Source organism: Salvelinus namaycush, chromosome 25 (assembly GCF_016432855.1).
Source record: "Salvelinus namaycush isolate Seneca chromosome 25, SaNama_1.0, whole genome shotgun sequence".
Taxonomy (NCBI): domain Eukaryota; kingdom Metazoa; phylum Chordata; class Actinopteri; order Salmoniformes; family Salmonidae; genus Salvelinus; species Salvelinus namaycush.
In genome coordinates, this window is record NC_052331.1 from 15,991,476 (window position 1) to 16,005,369 (window position 13,894).

Below are 13,894 nucleotides of genomic sequence, written 5' to 3' on the forward strand. Positions count from 1 at the left end.
AATCACCACTTCATTAAGTCAGGATTCCTATTTCACTCAGCCATGCCTCCTTGCCCGTCCAACATTTCCTCATCTCCCACCCCTTCTAATGCGACTATCCCCGATGCTTCTCCCTCTTTTTTCCCCCTGCCCCGATACAAAGTTTCTCCCTGTAGGCAGTCACTGAGTCCAAGGTGCTAGAGGAGCTCCTGAAACTTGACCCCCAAAAAACATCTGGGTCAGATGGTTTAGACCCTTACTTCTTTAAGGTTGCTTTCCCTATCATCGCCAAGCCTATCTCCAACCTTTTTAACCTGTCTCTCCTTTCTTGGGAGGTTCCCATTGCTTGGAAGGCAGCCACAGTTTGTCCTTTATTTAAAGGGGGAGATCAAGCTGATCCTAACTGTTATAGGCCTATTTCTATTTGGCCCTGTTTATCAAAAGTGTTGGAAAAATGTATATAATCGACTGGCTCAATAATCGACTGGCTTTCTTGATGTCTATAGTATTCTCTGGTATGCAATCTGGTTTACGCTCAGGTTATGGATGTGTCACTGCAACCTTGAAGGTCCTCAAAGATGTCACCATTGCCCTTGATTCTAAGCAATGTTGTGCTGCTATTTTTATTGACTTGGCCAAAGCTTTTGGTACGGTAAACCATTCCATTCTTGTGGGCCGGCTAAGGAGTATTGGTGTCTCTGAGGGGTCTTTGGCCTGGTTTGCTAACTACCTCTCTCAAAGATTGCAGTGTATAAAGTCAGAAAATCTGCTGTCTCAGCCATTGCCTGTCACTAAGGGAGTACCCCAAGGCTCGATCCTAGGCCCCATGCTCTTCTCAATTTACATCAACAACATAGCTCAGGCAGTAGGAAGCTCTCTAATCCATTTATATGCAGATGATAGTCTTATACTCAGCTGGCCCCCCTTGTGTTAAATGCTCTACAACAAAGCTTTCTTAGTGTCCAACAAGCTTTCTCTACCCTTAACCTTGTTCTGGACACCTCAAAAACAACGGTAATGTGGTTTGGTAAGAAGAATGCCCCTTTACCCACAGGTGTGATTACTACCTCTGAGGGTTTAGAGCTTGAGGTAGTCACCTCATACGAGTACTTGTGAGTATGGCTAGACGGTGCACTGTCCTTCTATCAGCACATATCAAAGCTGCAGGCTAAAGTTAAATCTAGACTTGGTTTCCTCTATCGTAATCACTCCTCTTTCACCACAGCTGCCAAACTAACCCTGATTCAGATGACCATCCTACCCATGCTAGATTACAGAGACATGATTTATAGATCGGCAGGTAAGAGTGCTCTCGAGCGGCTAGATGTTCTTTACCATTCGGCCATCAGATTTGCCACCAATACTCCTTATAGGACACATCACTGCACTCTATACTCCTCTGTAAACTGGTCATCTCTGTATACCTGTCGCAAGACCCACTAGTTGATGCTTATTTATAAAATCCTCTTAGGCCTCATTCCCCCCCTATCTGAGATATCTACTGCAGCCTTCATCCTCCACATACAACACCCATTCTGCCAGTCACATTCTGTTAAAGGTCCACAAAGCAAACATCCCTGGGCCGCTCCTCTTTTCAGTTCGCTGCAGCTAGCGACTGGAACGAACTGCAACAAACACTCAAATCTGGACAGTTTTATCTCAAAGACTCAATCATGAACACGCTTACTGACAGTTGTGGCTGCTTTGCGTGATGTATTGGTGTCTCTACCTTTTTGTGCTGTTGTCTGTGCCCAATAATATTTGTACCATGTTGTGTTGCTACCATACTGTGTTGTCTTAGGTCTCTCGTCGTGATGTGTGTTTTGTCCTATATTTATATTGTATTTATTTTTAATCCCAGGCCCCCGTCCCCGCAGGAGGCCTTTTGGTAGGCCGTCATTGTAAATAATAATTTGTTCTTAACTGACTTGCCTAGTTAAATAAGAGCTTCATTGAGGTAGTGCTAATAAAAATATTGGACAATATCGACCTCTTCTGGTCATAAGGTGCACATACACCTGTGATTTTAAACGTACTCAAACTGTTCGACAGCCACGCACGCAACATTAAAGAGATTATTATCCTGCATTTCTTGATAATATGTCATGTGTTGTAAAATGTAAATACAAAAAAAGTGTATAGTAAAGTCTGAGTGCTACTAGCAGCATTTCTGTTTGTTTATATTAACTTAAAATTGTGTGGCCTTTGCAGTTACATTTGCATCTGAAAAATACAAAAGGGCTGTACATTGAAAATATTAGACACACACGTTTCAAATACACAAAGAGAGAATTTGAATTTTGACCCCAAAATATACAAATACCACCAGAAAAACGAAGCTTATATTCACAAATGTAAGATTTATTATACCAAAGACAGGAACGTTTGTGGTTTACTTTCCATGTGTATATAGAATTTGTTTGCATTACTGAACTGGACACAGTCATGCTGATGATAACAGTTAGGAGGGAGGTGGGACGGAATACTGTTTGTATGTATTCTACTGTGTGTGTGTTGTGAGCACACTAGCGGGACTGCTGACTTAACCAAGATATAAGACAGAACTGAAAGAAAAGATCCACTGTGAATTGTATAATAGTGTGTGTGTGTGTGTGTGTGTGTGCATTGAGCATTGAGCATATCTCTGTATGTATGTCTAGGAGAGAAAGGAAGGTGAGCTCTCATTAATGGCTAAACCTGGTCTGACCCACACCCCCTCCACACCATTAAATCCATCCACAGACATATGTGTACACAGTTCCTTTAAAAGCATCAGCATACATTTCTCTTATTTACAATCATTGGAGAAAAAAATCACAATTTCTCTCAGAGAAGATTAGTAAAAGTGACTAGGTCACCATAAAGAGTATGCAACTCCTAAGAGTTAGTCTTTCAAATTTCTATGCCTTTTTACAGGCCAAGAGCCAGGATTTACTGAAAGAATACAGTATCATTAAGTGCCCTATCTACAAAAGTTAAGCGTGTTAATATTGGTGTGTACCATTCAAATGTATTTCATTGATAATAAGATTGTGTCTCCGTGTTTCATTTTTAAAAAGTGACTTAATTTTCTTCACATTAAAAGATATGGTAAGTAAAAAATAAATGTAATCATATTATCCATTTTAACTGTGTGTTGTGGTAGGCTAACCCTATTGCAGAGAGACTAGTGTTGATTACATTGGTACTCAGAGGTTTGTTGTCTAATGTAAAAACAACATCCCGTACAGTCTGAGTAGTCATGGAACTACTTTGGACCATAAAAGGTGTGTCCATAAGTAGGATACCCTATAGGGTTCGGTTATCTTAAAGGTCTCATTTGCATGTCCTATCCTATAGGCCATTTTGGGGAAAGGGGCGGAGCAGGTTACAGTGCATGGTACTCCAGTGATGTGGTCTCAGGAACGGGTTGAGAGCTTGTAGTCTGTTGACTGCTCAACAAGGTGCTGTTTTTCAGACACATAGGCTACTCAGCTAGTCTGCAGACTCTGTAGGGACTATCCACTGTATGGATTTATCAGGGGTGTGTCCTAGAAGTCTGCAGGAACATAGTGGAGGGTTGTAGTAGACTGCAGTAGGGGGTGTGTCTGCTCAGAGGGGTGTGTCGTAGTAGTCTGCAGGCTGGTCGGGGCTAGGTGCTTTCTGTTGTTTCTGCTGATGCTGCTTCATGATCTCCTTGACTTCCTCCTCCAGCTCTGGAGGGATGATGAACTGGTCATCCGGGTCGGGCTGGGCGGGGGCTGTGAAGTACCCTCCGCCCTTCTTAGAAGGGGCGTCTGCTGCCACCTCGATCAGGTTGTGGCTCTTCTCCTGAGGGGCCACGGAGCCATTCCCCCTCCTCTTGCCCAGGGTCTTCCCATCATCACCCTTTCTGCCAGACCCCACTGACCAGCCCTCCTCTCTCTGCTCCCTTGTCTCCGCCTCCCCCAAGGTCAGCTCCACCCCTTCCTCCAGTGGTTCCGGGGTGCAGGGTGGAGGAGGTGGAGGAAGGGCCAGCAGGCGTTCCCATCCTGATGATGATGATGATGAAGAGGCCTCAGCCCTAAGGCAGTGGATGTCAGCCTCCACCTCCACTCTGCTCCCGTTGGAGAAGACCCCGGCGATGGGCTCCTCGTCCTCACTGTCCAGCCCGTTGTCAGACAGCGCGCTGGAGAAGGTGGCACTGGACAGCTGCCTCTGGAAGGAGCCGCTCAGACAGGCAGGGTGGAGTGCACAGCAGCCCCGGGCAGGAAGCTCTGAGCCTGGGTGAGGGTATGGGCAGGGTTGGGCGGCATGCTGGGCCTGGAGGGAGAGCTGGTTGGCCTGGTGGTGCAGGTGGAGCTGGTGGTGGTGGGGCTGTTCGTGCAGCAGCACCAGGGAGCTCTGGGGAGGCTCGTCAGAGGAGGCTGTGGATCCCACCTCGCTGCTCATCTCACTGGTACTGATCTCACTGCTTATCTCGCTACAAGACGACGGAGGGACCGGGAGGGAGCCATCCCCTGAGGGCCGCTCCTTTATTGACGAACCCCCCGAGGAGGGGTAGCCGCCCAGGCCGGGGCTGGGGGGCGGCTGGGGTGCGTCGCTGCAGCAGCAGGAGCAGCAGTCCTCGCTCACAGAAAGCTGGACCACCACGGCACAGAGACTGTCAGTGCAGCCATAGCCCTGGGCCAGCGTACACAGCTTCTTGGCTGCAGCCAGGCCGTCTGGGACGTTACGAACAGCCTCCACCGCCTCCGACTGCGACAGAGAATCCCACAAGCCCCGGCTGCCCAGGATGAAGAACTCGTCCTGCGGCGTGAGGGTTACCTTGGAGACATAGGGCCGTGGGATCACCGCCGGGTACAGGAAGGAGTAGCCCATGATGCGGGTGGAGTCTGTCACTCCATTTACCTTGTTGTCCTAGAGGGGTAGAGGAAGAAGATGATTACTTTATTGTTCAATAGAAACTTGTCTTCTGCTTTATCCCAACCCCTCCGAGAAACATATACACATACAGTATGTTTACAGTGGGAGCAGTTAGTATTTCTAACACATACACTACCGTTCAAAAGTTAGGGGTCACTTAGAAATGTCCTTGTTTTTGAAAGAAAAGCACATTTTTTGTCCATTAAAATAACATCAAATTGATCAGAAATACAGTGTAGACATTGTTAATGTTGTAAATGACTATTGTAGCTGGAAACGGCTGATTTTTAATGGAATATCTACATAGGCGTACAGAGGCACATTATTTGGACTAAAAGAAATGTTCAAAGTTCTTCATGTGTTAAAGTAATGATGGACTGTCATTTGTCTTTGCTTATTTGAGCTATTCTTGCCATAATAGGGACTTGGTATTTTACCAAATAGGGCTATCTTCTGTATACCACCCCTATCGTGTCACAACACAACTGATTGGTTCAAACACATTAAGAAGGAAAGAAATTCCACAAGTTAACTTCTAACAAGGCACACCTGTTAAATGAAATGCATTCCAGGTGACTACCTCATGAAGCTGGTTGAGAGAATGCCAAGAGTGTGCAAAGCTGTCATCAAGGCAAAGTGTGGCTATTTTGAAGAATCTCAAATATAAAATATATTTTGATTTGTTTAACAGTTTTTTGGTTACTACATGATTCCATGTGTGTTATTTCATAGTGTGATGTCTAATAATAGTGATGTATTCACTATTATTCTACAAAGTAGAACTTACAATGTAGAAATAAAGAAAAACCCTGGAATGAGTAGGCGTGTCCAAACTTTTGACTGGTACTGTATACATGTTTTTTGTGTGCCTGTTTTGCATGTGTCACATATCAGTTTGCAAACAATGTCAAATAAATAAATCATTGAGTTAATAAAGCTGCATACAAACATGGTCTTTTTTTTGCTTTCTTGAGTAAGGCCACTCCAAAACGCAGGTGTTTCAGCCTAGCTCAGTTCTTTCTGTGGTGGAGGGGTAGCCAGCAGAAAATACAGAGCGTAGGGGTTGGTAATGTTGTCTTGTTGTGCCGTGATTGGCTTAATGTTCTGTCACTCATGGGGACACAAAAATCTACTGGTAGAGCTTGAAAATTCATGTCCCTTGGGTGCTGCCATAGACTTACATTAGAAGTGCCCATCCAAGAAGGCTCAAGGTCATTGGCCACAGATAAGATGATGTCAAATCACGTTATATCTACAGTTGCTTAGCTAGCAGTCATCATCATGAATCAAGTTGACAATCTACTGGCAAATCCTTTTCAATCCTTGAAAAATTATAGATAAAACGTATCAGTGCTCATTGGCCATTGGACATAAACATTACACAACAAGTTGGAAATCGCAAATTCAACAATGAGTGCTGAGGCGCGACAGCAGCCTCGGGTTCAATCCCAGGCTGTGTCACAGCCCGCCGTGACTGGGAGACCCATTGGACGGCCGATGGCGCACAATTGGCCGAGTGTCGTCCGGGTTAGGGGAGGGTTTGGCCGGAAGGGATTTCCTTGTCTCATTGTACTCTAGCGACTCCTTGTGGGGAGCCGGGCGCCTGCAAGCTGACTTTGGTTGTCAGTTCGACGGTGTTTCCTCTGACACATTTGTGCTGCTGGCTTCCAGGTTAAGCGAGCAATGTGTCAAGAAGCAGTGCGGCTTGGCTCTCGACCTTCGCAGAGTCCGTAGTGGCGCTGCAGTGATGAGACAAGATCGTAACTTCTCGCCCATGGTGTTGAATGTAAATGTTTATACTTTTAAACTGTTTTACCTCCTTTTTCGCCACAATTTCGTGGTATCCAATTGTTAACGTTTGAATACATTGGCCATGCTGTCAATCCAGCAGGACTTCTGCTGCGTTCAAAACAACTGGAAACTTGGAACTGGGAAATCTCAGACTTCAGTGAGTTCAAGAGAACTGGGAACTATCTACGACTGGGAGAACACAGACAATCATTTTGAATGGTCATCCAACTCGGAATTCCAAGTCGGGAACTCTGACCTTTTTCCAGAGCGCAAAAGAAGGAACGCCGCGCCACCTTCCTGTTCAAGTGAGCACAGCACAACAAGGTGAGTCCAAAAATGTCTTGTATGCTGCTGTGTAAATTATGTAATATGCAAGAGAGATATGTATACTGTAGCCAAGAAAGTAATGTATATGTTGTGTAATAAGCTGTTAGCAGCCCATGTGCCTCACCCTAATAATTTGGTCACTTTCCACCCTCATAATTTAGCCTACTGTTCTGACTTGGTGGTGCACCTGTAGCCTATAGCCTGTTTTAGAGAAATGTAATCATTGAATATTGTAAGCGCTTTCATTGTCTGCTTGAGGCTGAATTAACTGTTTCGCTGGCAGACAAGGCTCCTCTGATAGCCAGGTGTAGAGGTGGTAAGGATTCACTCCACGATGCTGAAAAGAAAGCTCTGCTGTTGGGACAGCTTTATGTAGGCCATAACAGTTTGTGGGCACCGTTTGTCACCGTTATAGTGCAATGAATGTATTGTTTAGTGTATTTTGTTGTGTAGTGGCTTTGCTGGCATGCATCAAAAATATATATTTTTAGTTTGCCATACCAAGATTTACATCACCACTGGGTAGGAAAGATGTTCCAAGTTATGATATCTAGCAGTAAAAGAATGGCTATACAAACCAGAAGTCTTGGTTCAATATTTGCGATGCGTAAATCAGTCATCATGCAATGGATGAAATCAGGCATTTGGTCCTTGAAAAGTCCTTGACGTTGTGGTAGGTGAGCCGATTTAGAGGTTCTACAGCTGCAATATAATTATTCTGTGATTTCATTTCTGATTCGTTTTTATGAACGCTTTTGTTTGTTTCCCGACATTTCAGTTAAAGAACCATGTGTGCTTATTATGGGCAACACAACATCTCAACTGGCTAGACTGACTAGCTACCACCTGGACAGACTTCACTAGCATGCACCGGGGACTAACGGTGCATGCAGTGTATTTAGTCAGGCAATGCCCACATTATTCTGAGATATTTTAGAATGTAAAAATAATATCAATGGCAATGCATAATGCCAATGGGAAAGCCTATTAAAGGGAAGGCCTATTAAATGGAAGGCCTATTCAAAATGTTTTATGGTAATGGTTTGTTTTTTTCTATAGTCTATTACAACAATTAAATATACAATGCAGGTCCTTGAAAATTACAGTTAAGTGCTTGAAAAAATCATGTCTGTATGAACCATGTATAGTATAGGTTTCTTGCCCAGCTCAAATGAAATATAAAATCACTTGCTAATTGAAATGATGTACGCATCATTCGCTTTACTGTTAGATCTTGACCCGGGCCAGTATTTCTTTCATTGGGGGCAAGTAGCTTTCTGTTGCTACTGGCCTAGTGTGACACTGGAAAATGTACCTGGATGTGGAGCCCTGCATAACCTTGGGGGTTATAGAATTTAAAGTGAAATGGAATTGATGTGCATCACAAGCTATAATATCAGTACTATTTCATTTAAATGAACAGCCTCTTACACACCCCCACACAACACGCATAATACTCAACCTCCACACCCCCCTCCCTGTGTACCTCAGTGATGATGGCGTTGTGTTGTCTGATGCGTCGGTACTCTTCCTCCAGGCCTACGTTGTGCAGCAGGGAGAGGGGCAGTGGTTTGCCGTCGCGACACAGGATGGCCTGGCACTTGCCTACGTTGGCAGCGGTGAGGGTGAAGCAGCCGCCTGGGTTGGTGGGGTCGTGTCTGATGTGGCACAGGGCTGCCGAGCCACCCAGCTTCTGCCCTGCCGTACCCAGTTTCCTGTGGCACAGACAGAGAGAAAAGGAGAAGGTTGACTATCTGATACTGTTTAAATGTGAAGGTGTCTGACTCTCTCTCTGTGTGTGTTCCATACATACCTCTGCATGACGAGGAAAGTGTTGGTCATATGTTCTTCTTCACTCTTGGTCTTGTGTAGCTCTTCGGCCAGCACGTCGTTCATGGTACACTGCAGCAGGTATGGCACTTCCACGTTCTTGTCTCCATCAAACACCCCATACAGGGCCTCACGACTCCCACAGAAACTGTTCACCGACAGGGCGGCCACACACAGCCTGGAAACACACACACACACACGCACAAAAACACAGACACGCAAAATGTTAATGATATGCCCTCGAGGATGTTAAGAGTTTAACACATACTGTAGCTCCACAGCACTGCATCTCTCTCTCACATGTGTCACACACACGGACAGATGGACGTGTGCATACACCCACCCAGACTATCTCTACTGCCCACCCCCCATTGACCTCACTGACTGATGTATTCGTCTCAGTCACCATGGTAACTTTGCTAGTGTTTTGAAAGCTCTCCCATGGTGGTCCATTTGATTCACACATGATGTGGCTGTATCCTGTAGTGTAGTGTAGCGTAGTGCGTTACTCACTTGTTCTTGACGCCCGAGGCCTCTGTGTAACCATGACTCCACACAGCCGGCCCACCCGACGCCTCATTGGCTGAGAAGGTCGGGGGCGGGTCGATGCGGAAACAGCGGATGTTACTGCAACGAAGAGGAGAGAGGAAACTTATCAAAACGATCACAGTGCAGGAATACAGATACACAGACAAACAAATAAAGAATTCAATTTGATTCCATCTTTAAATCACAACTTGTCTACACTAATAGAAGACTTACTTGAGATGTTCCAGGGTGTTGTGGTCCAGGTTGAGGCGAGGGTTGCCTGTCAGGTCCAGCTCCTGGAGTTTAGGAGGCAGGTTCTCAGGCAGGCTGATCTCACTCAGCTCATTACAGCTCAGATCTACACACTGAGCAGAGACAGGAGAGGGTTAACACACACACACACACACACACGCATCCACATACACACACGCATCCACACACGCACACACATGCATATGCATGCGCGACACACTTACCTTCATCTCCATAAGCTGCATGACCTCGGGGAAGACCTCTATGGTGTTGGAGTGGGCGATGAGTGTGTGCATGCGTCTGAGGTTCATGATGGTGGTGGGCACCGTCTTCAGCCTGTTCCCACTCAGGTCCAGCTCCTCCAGCTCCTCCAGCTTGGCCATTTTACTACAGTGAAGGAAAAGGGAGAGTCAGTGAGTATGTATGTATAAGAGACAGTGAACTGTATTGTGAGGTAGACAAAGAAGCAGTTATTTGGTGTGTGTGTGTGTGATGTAGCCTACATCCACTCACCTGGCAGGGAAGGTGTGCAGGTAGTTGTAGGCCATGTGTAGTACTCTGAGGTGTGTGTGTCCCGTCAGTAAGGGAACACACTTATCAGTCAGACGGTTGTTGGTGAGGTACAGTTCCTGTAGGACGCTGTTGCTCTCCTCTGATAGGCTGGAGGGAGGCAGGTGCTCCAGCTTATTGGCTGAGGCATTCAGGCACCGTAAACTGAAACAGGAAGTGAGCTCGAATGTCAGTCTTTCAACCATTAGACATACTTTAGCAGCGATAGTAATAGCATGTAATAACTTGTATTAACAGGTGTAATAACTTAGATTAACTAGTAAATAACTGGGGTAATAACTAAAGGACACCCATTGTCATCATGCTGTTATATTGATACAAACAACACAGATTGTACTTTATCTCAACACTACAGGCATATCATTCATTTACTTTTATTCACACCGAGTTTCATTCACTACCATGTAATCATATTCATTGTATGTTTACCAGCCTATATGTAATATATGTTCATAATGTTGTGTTACCTGTCAGATTTGAGGAAGAGGTTGCAGGGCAGCTCTGCCAGCTGGTTGTGTTGTACGTCCAACACCTCCAGTAATGGGCGCTCTACTCTCTCAGGCAGCTTCTGCAGGTGGTTGTGTCCTGCACTCAGCTTCCTCAGACTGCTGCTACACAGCAACCTGCCAGTAGGGGGGAGTGGAGAGACGTCAGTGTCAAACCAGTAACAACATCGCAGTCGCAATGGGTGGGACATGGGCTGCATCTCAATGGTCAGAGTAAGACAGGGAGAGAAACAGGGGCTGCATCTCAATTGTCTCAAGTGGCTTCCTCGCCTCTTCTCCTTCTCTCCAACTGTACTGACAAAGAAGTTAAGAGCGGGACAGGTGAAAGACACCTTGTGGTCCCGTGTGGCTCAGTTGGTAGAGCATGGCGCTTGCAACGCCAGGGTTGTGGGTTCATTCCCCACGGGGGGACCAGGATGAATATGTATGAACTTTCCAATTTGTAAGTCGCTCTGGATAAGAGCGTCTGCTAAATGACTTAAATGTAAATGTAAAGAAAATGCCTTCATATTACCTTCACTTAGTCTGTGTGTTCAGATCAGTAAAGACAAAGGCGTGGAGACAAGGAAAGTATGCTTGTAAAAGATGCACCGATAAATCTTCAGAAAGAAGACACATACGTTTAGGGAATTGGCGTTAAACCGACTTGTGGCTTGTGCTTAACGCCGATAAAAGACCTTCTGTGCTTACAAAGACACACAGACACACTGTCACAGTGCAGCTGGTCTGCTGGGGTGGTGTGTGCATGCGTTTTCGTGCGCGTGATGTGCGTCTAAACTGGGTCGTAACAGAAGGCATGGGATGGGGGTGGGGAAGGGATGAAGACATGAAAACAGAACATATCGGCACCTCTAGTGGAGCCTGCAGCTAAGATTCGTCATTCTGACACTTCCTGAGTAAAATATAGATCTGCAGAGGGAGATAGGGGATAGAGCGAGAGAGAGAGGGAGAGGGAACGAGAGAGAGAGAGAAGGAGCGAGATGGAGCGAGAGAGAGAGGGCGTGAGAAAGAGAAAGAAAGAGTGGGGCGAGAGCAAGAAAGAGAGAGAGAGAGAGAGAGAGAGAGAGAGGGAGCAAAAGAGAGAAAGGGAGCGAGAATAATACAGTGAGAAAGACAGAAGGAAGGAAGGAGCATCTGAAGTGAACTAGAGGGGGATATAAAAAGAGAAAGGATGGGATGGTGATTCATGATGATCTGGTTGATTCATGATGATCTGGTTGATTCATGAGGATCTGGTTGATTCATGGCGCTTAGTTGGGGATAGAAGACTGTCCATGTGCAGGGCACACAGGCATAAGATGAAGTGTCCAGAGGGACTAAATGAGACTACTGGCTGCGTCTCAACAGTCCAAACTAGCTTCCTTTTTTCCATTCCTTGTGTCCTTCCCTCCATGATCACTGATCTGGCAGGACATGAGAGCTGGAATACACATGGTGAAAACCCATCCAGTCTTTCGAATTATCAGTGGTTACGAAGGAAAGGAGACAACAACAGGCTATTTTAGAGTATTGAGAAAGAGCCATTTGGAGAATACAGAGCGGGATTGTACAGTATCCTGTTGGACATTCTTCTAACGAATACCCCTCGCAAACACACATGGACTGGGATATTCTGTGATGATGTCAGTGATCACTGTGCAGTCGCTTGTGTTAGAAATACAAAAATGACCCAAGCCAAACAACGTTATATTTTTAAAAGATATTTTAGACAGTTTGATGAGAAGGTGTTCTTACATGATCTGTACCATAATATAGACAGAGTAAGTCTGTTTCCCCATGTTGACACTGCCTGGGACTAAGCATGCCCCTGTGAAGAAATTCAAAATCAGTGGAAGGGACAATTCCTGGTTTCCTGATAACTTTGCGGAATTCATATAACGATGTGGGCTGAGAGTCGGCGCAGCAAGTACAGGGAGTGAATATTTAATACATAAACAGAACATAACACAAAACAAGAAACACTAACAGCACACAGACAAGAAACGGAAACAATACCACCTGGGGAAGGAACCAAAGGGAGTGACATAAACAGGGCAGGTAATCAAGGAGGCGATGGAGTCCAGGTGATTGTCATTAGGCGCTGACGCGCGTGAAGATGGGGTAAGGTGTGCGCAATAATCAGCAGCCTGGTGACTAGAGGCCCGGAGAGGGAGCACACGTGACAATTAATTAGAAAGAGAAATGTATCTTGGGCTCAAGCTAGGCATACAAATGCTCCTGTTGACTGGGCCTCCTTCAGAGCGCTAAGAACCAAATGCACAGGATTGATCAGGAAGTCCAAATCAGATTACTATTTAAATGCAGTCGCAGAGAACATAAACAACTCTACCAAGTTCTGGACACTGATCAAATCAGTGTCAGGTTCTAATGTCTCCTCTGGCCTCCTGACCATTTAATGATGGATTCTAATGAAGTGAAGGATGAAGCAGATATTGTAGGAGTTTTTAACAAACACTTCATATCTGCTGGTTCAGTTATTAATAATTGTGGGGTCCAGGCCTCTAGTGTAAGCTCTGTTACAGTCAACTATGATATAGGCCCTTATGTCAACCATTTTAACTTGGAGCCTGTTTCTTATCCTGAGGTCTATAAAGTACCAAAGGCCATAGACACTAAAAAGTCTGCAGGTCCAGACAACCTGGACCCCCTACCTCTTAAAGATAGCAGCTGGTATTATTACTGAACCTGTGGCTCACATTTTCAACTTGAGTCTCTTGACCAATTCAATACCCAGCATTTGGAAATCAGCTTATGTCCTCCCACTGCTAAAGGGTGGAGATCCCTCAGATGCTAATAACTATTGTTCTATCTCCAAACTCCCTGTCCTGGCCAAATTCTATGAATCCCTAGTGAACTCACAGTTAAAAAAACATCTTAATTGAAAAGAACATACTGAGCGGGGTTCAGTCTGGCTTTAGATCGGGGCACAGCACCACAACTGCAGCTATGGCAGTGGCAAACAACATCATTAATGCACTTGATAAAAAGCCACATTGTGCTGCTCTGTTTGTTGATTCATCAAAGGAATTTGATTCAGTTGACCATGAATTGTTGCTAACTAGACTCAGTAACATTGGTCTCAGTGAAGGGGAAGTAAATTGGTTTAGGAACTATCTTTCTGACAGAACACAATGTGTATATACTGACAATCACAAGTCTAGCTTTCTTGAGATTAATAGAGGTGTGCCCCAGGGTTCCATTGTAGCTCCTGTGTTGTTCTCAATTCT

The 13,894-nt window shown here is 45.2% G+C and overlaps 1 protein-coding gene across 1 annotated transcript in view; it reads right to left on the bottom strand.

Moving 5' to 3' along the window:
* Positions 1–2,319: 2,319 nt before the first annotated feature.
* Positions 2,320–13,894, bottom strand: part of LOC120020297 (PH domain leucine-rich repeat protein phosphatase 1-like) — a 78,425-nt gene continuing 66,850 nt past the window's right edge. Inside the window, exons 10-17 of the mRNA XM_038963862.1 lie at positions 10,629–10,784; positions 10,105–10,305; positions 9,816–9,978; positions 9,574–9,704; positions 9,325–9,438; positions 8,795–8,989; positions 8,468–8,696; positions 2,320–4,857 (exon numbers count right to left, since the gene is read on the bottom strand). Of these exons, the coding sequence (XP_038819790.1) occupies positions 3,571–4,857; positions 8,468–8,696; positions 8,795–8,989; positions 9,325–9,438; positions 9,574–9,704; positions 9,816–9,978; positions 10,105–10,305; positions 10,629–10,784 (2,476 nt within the window). The 3' untranslated portion in view covers positions 2,320–3,570. The remainder of the gene's footprint in view (positions 4,858–8,467; positions 8,697–8,794; positions 8,990–9,324; positions 9,439–9,573; positions 9,705–9,815; positions 9,979–10,104; positions 10,306–10,628; positions 10,785–13,894) is intronic.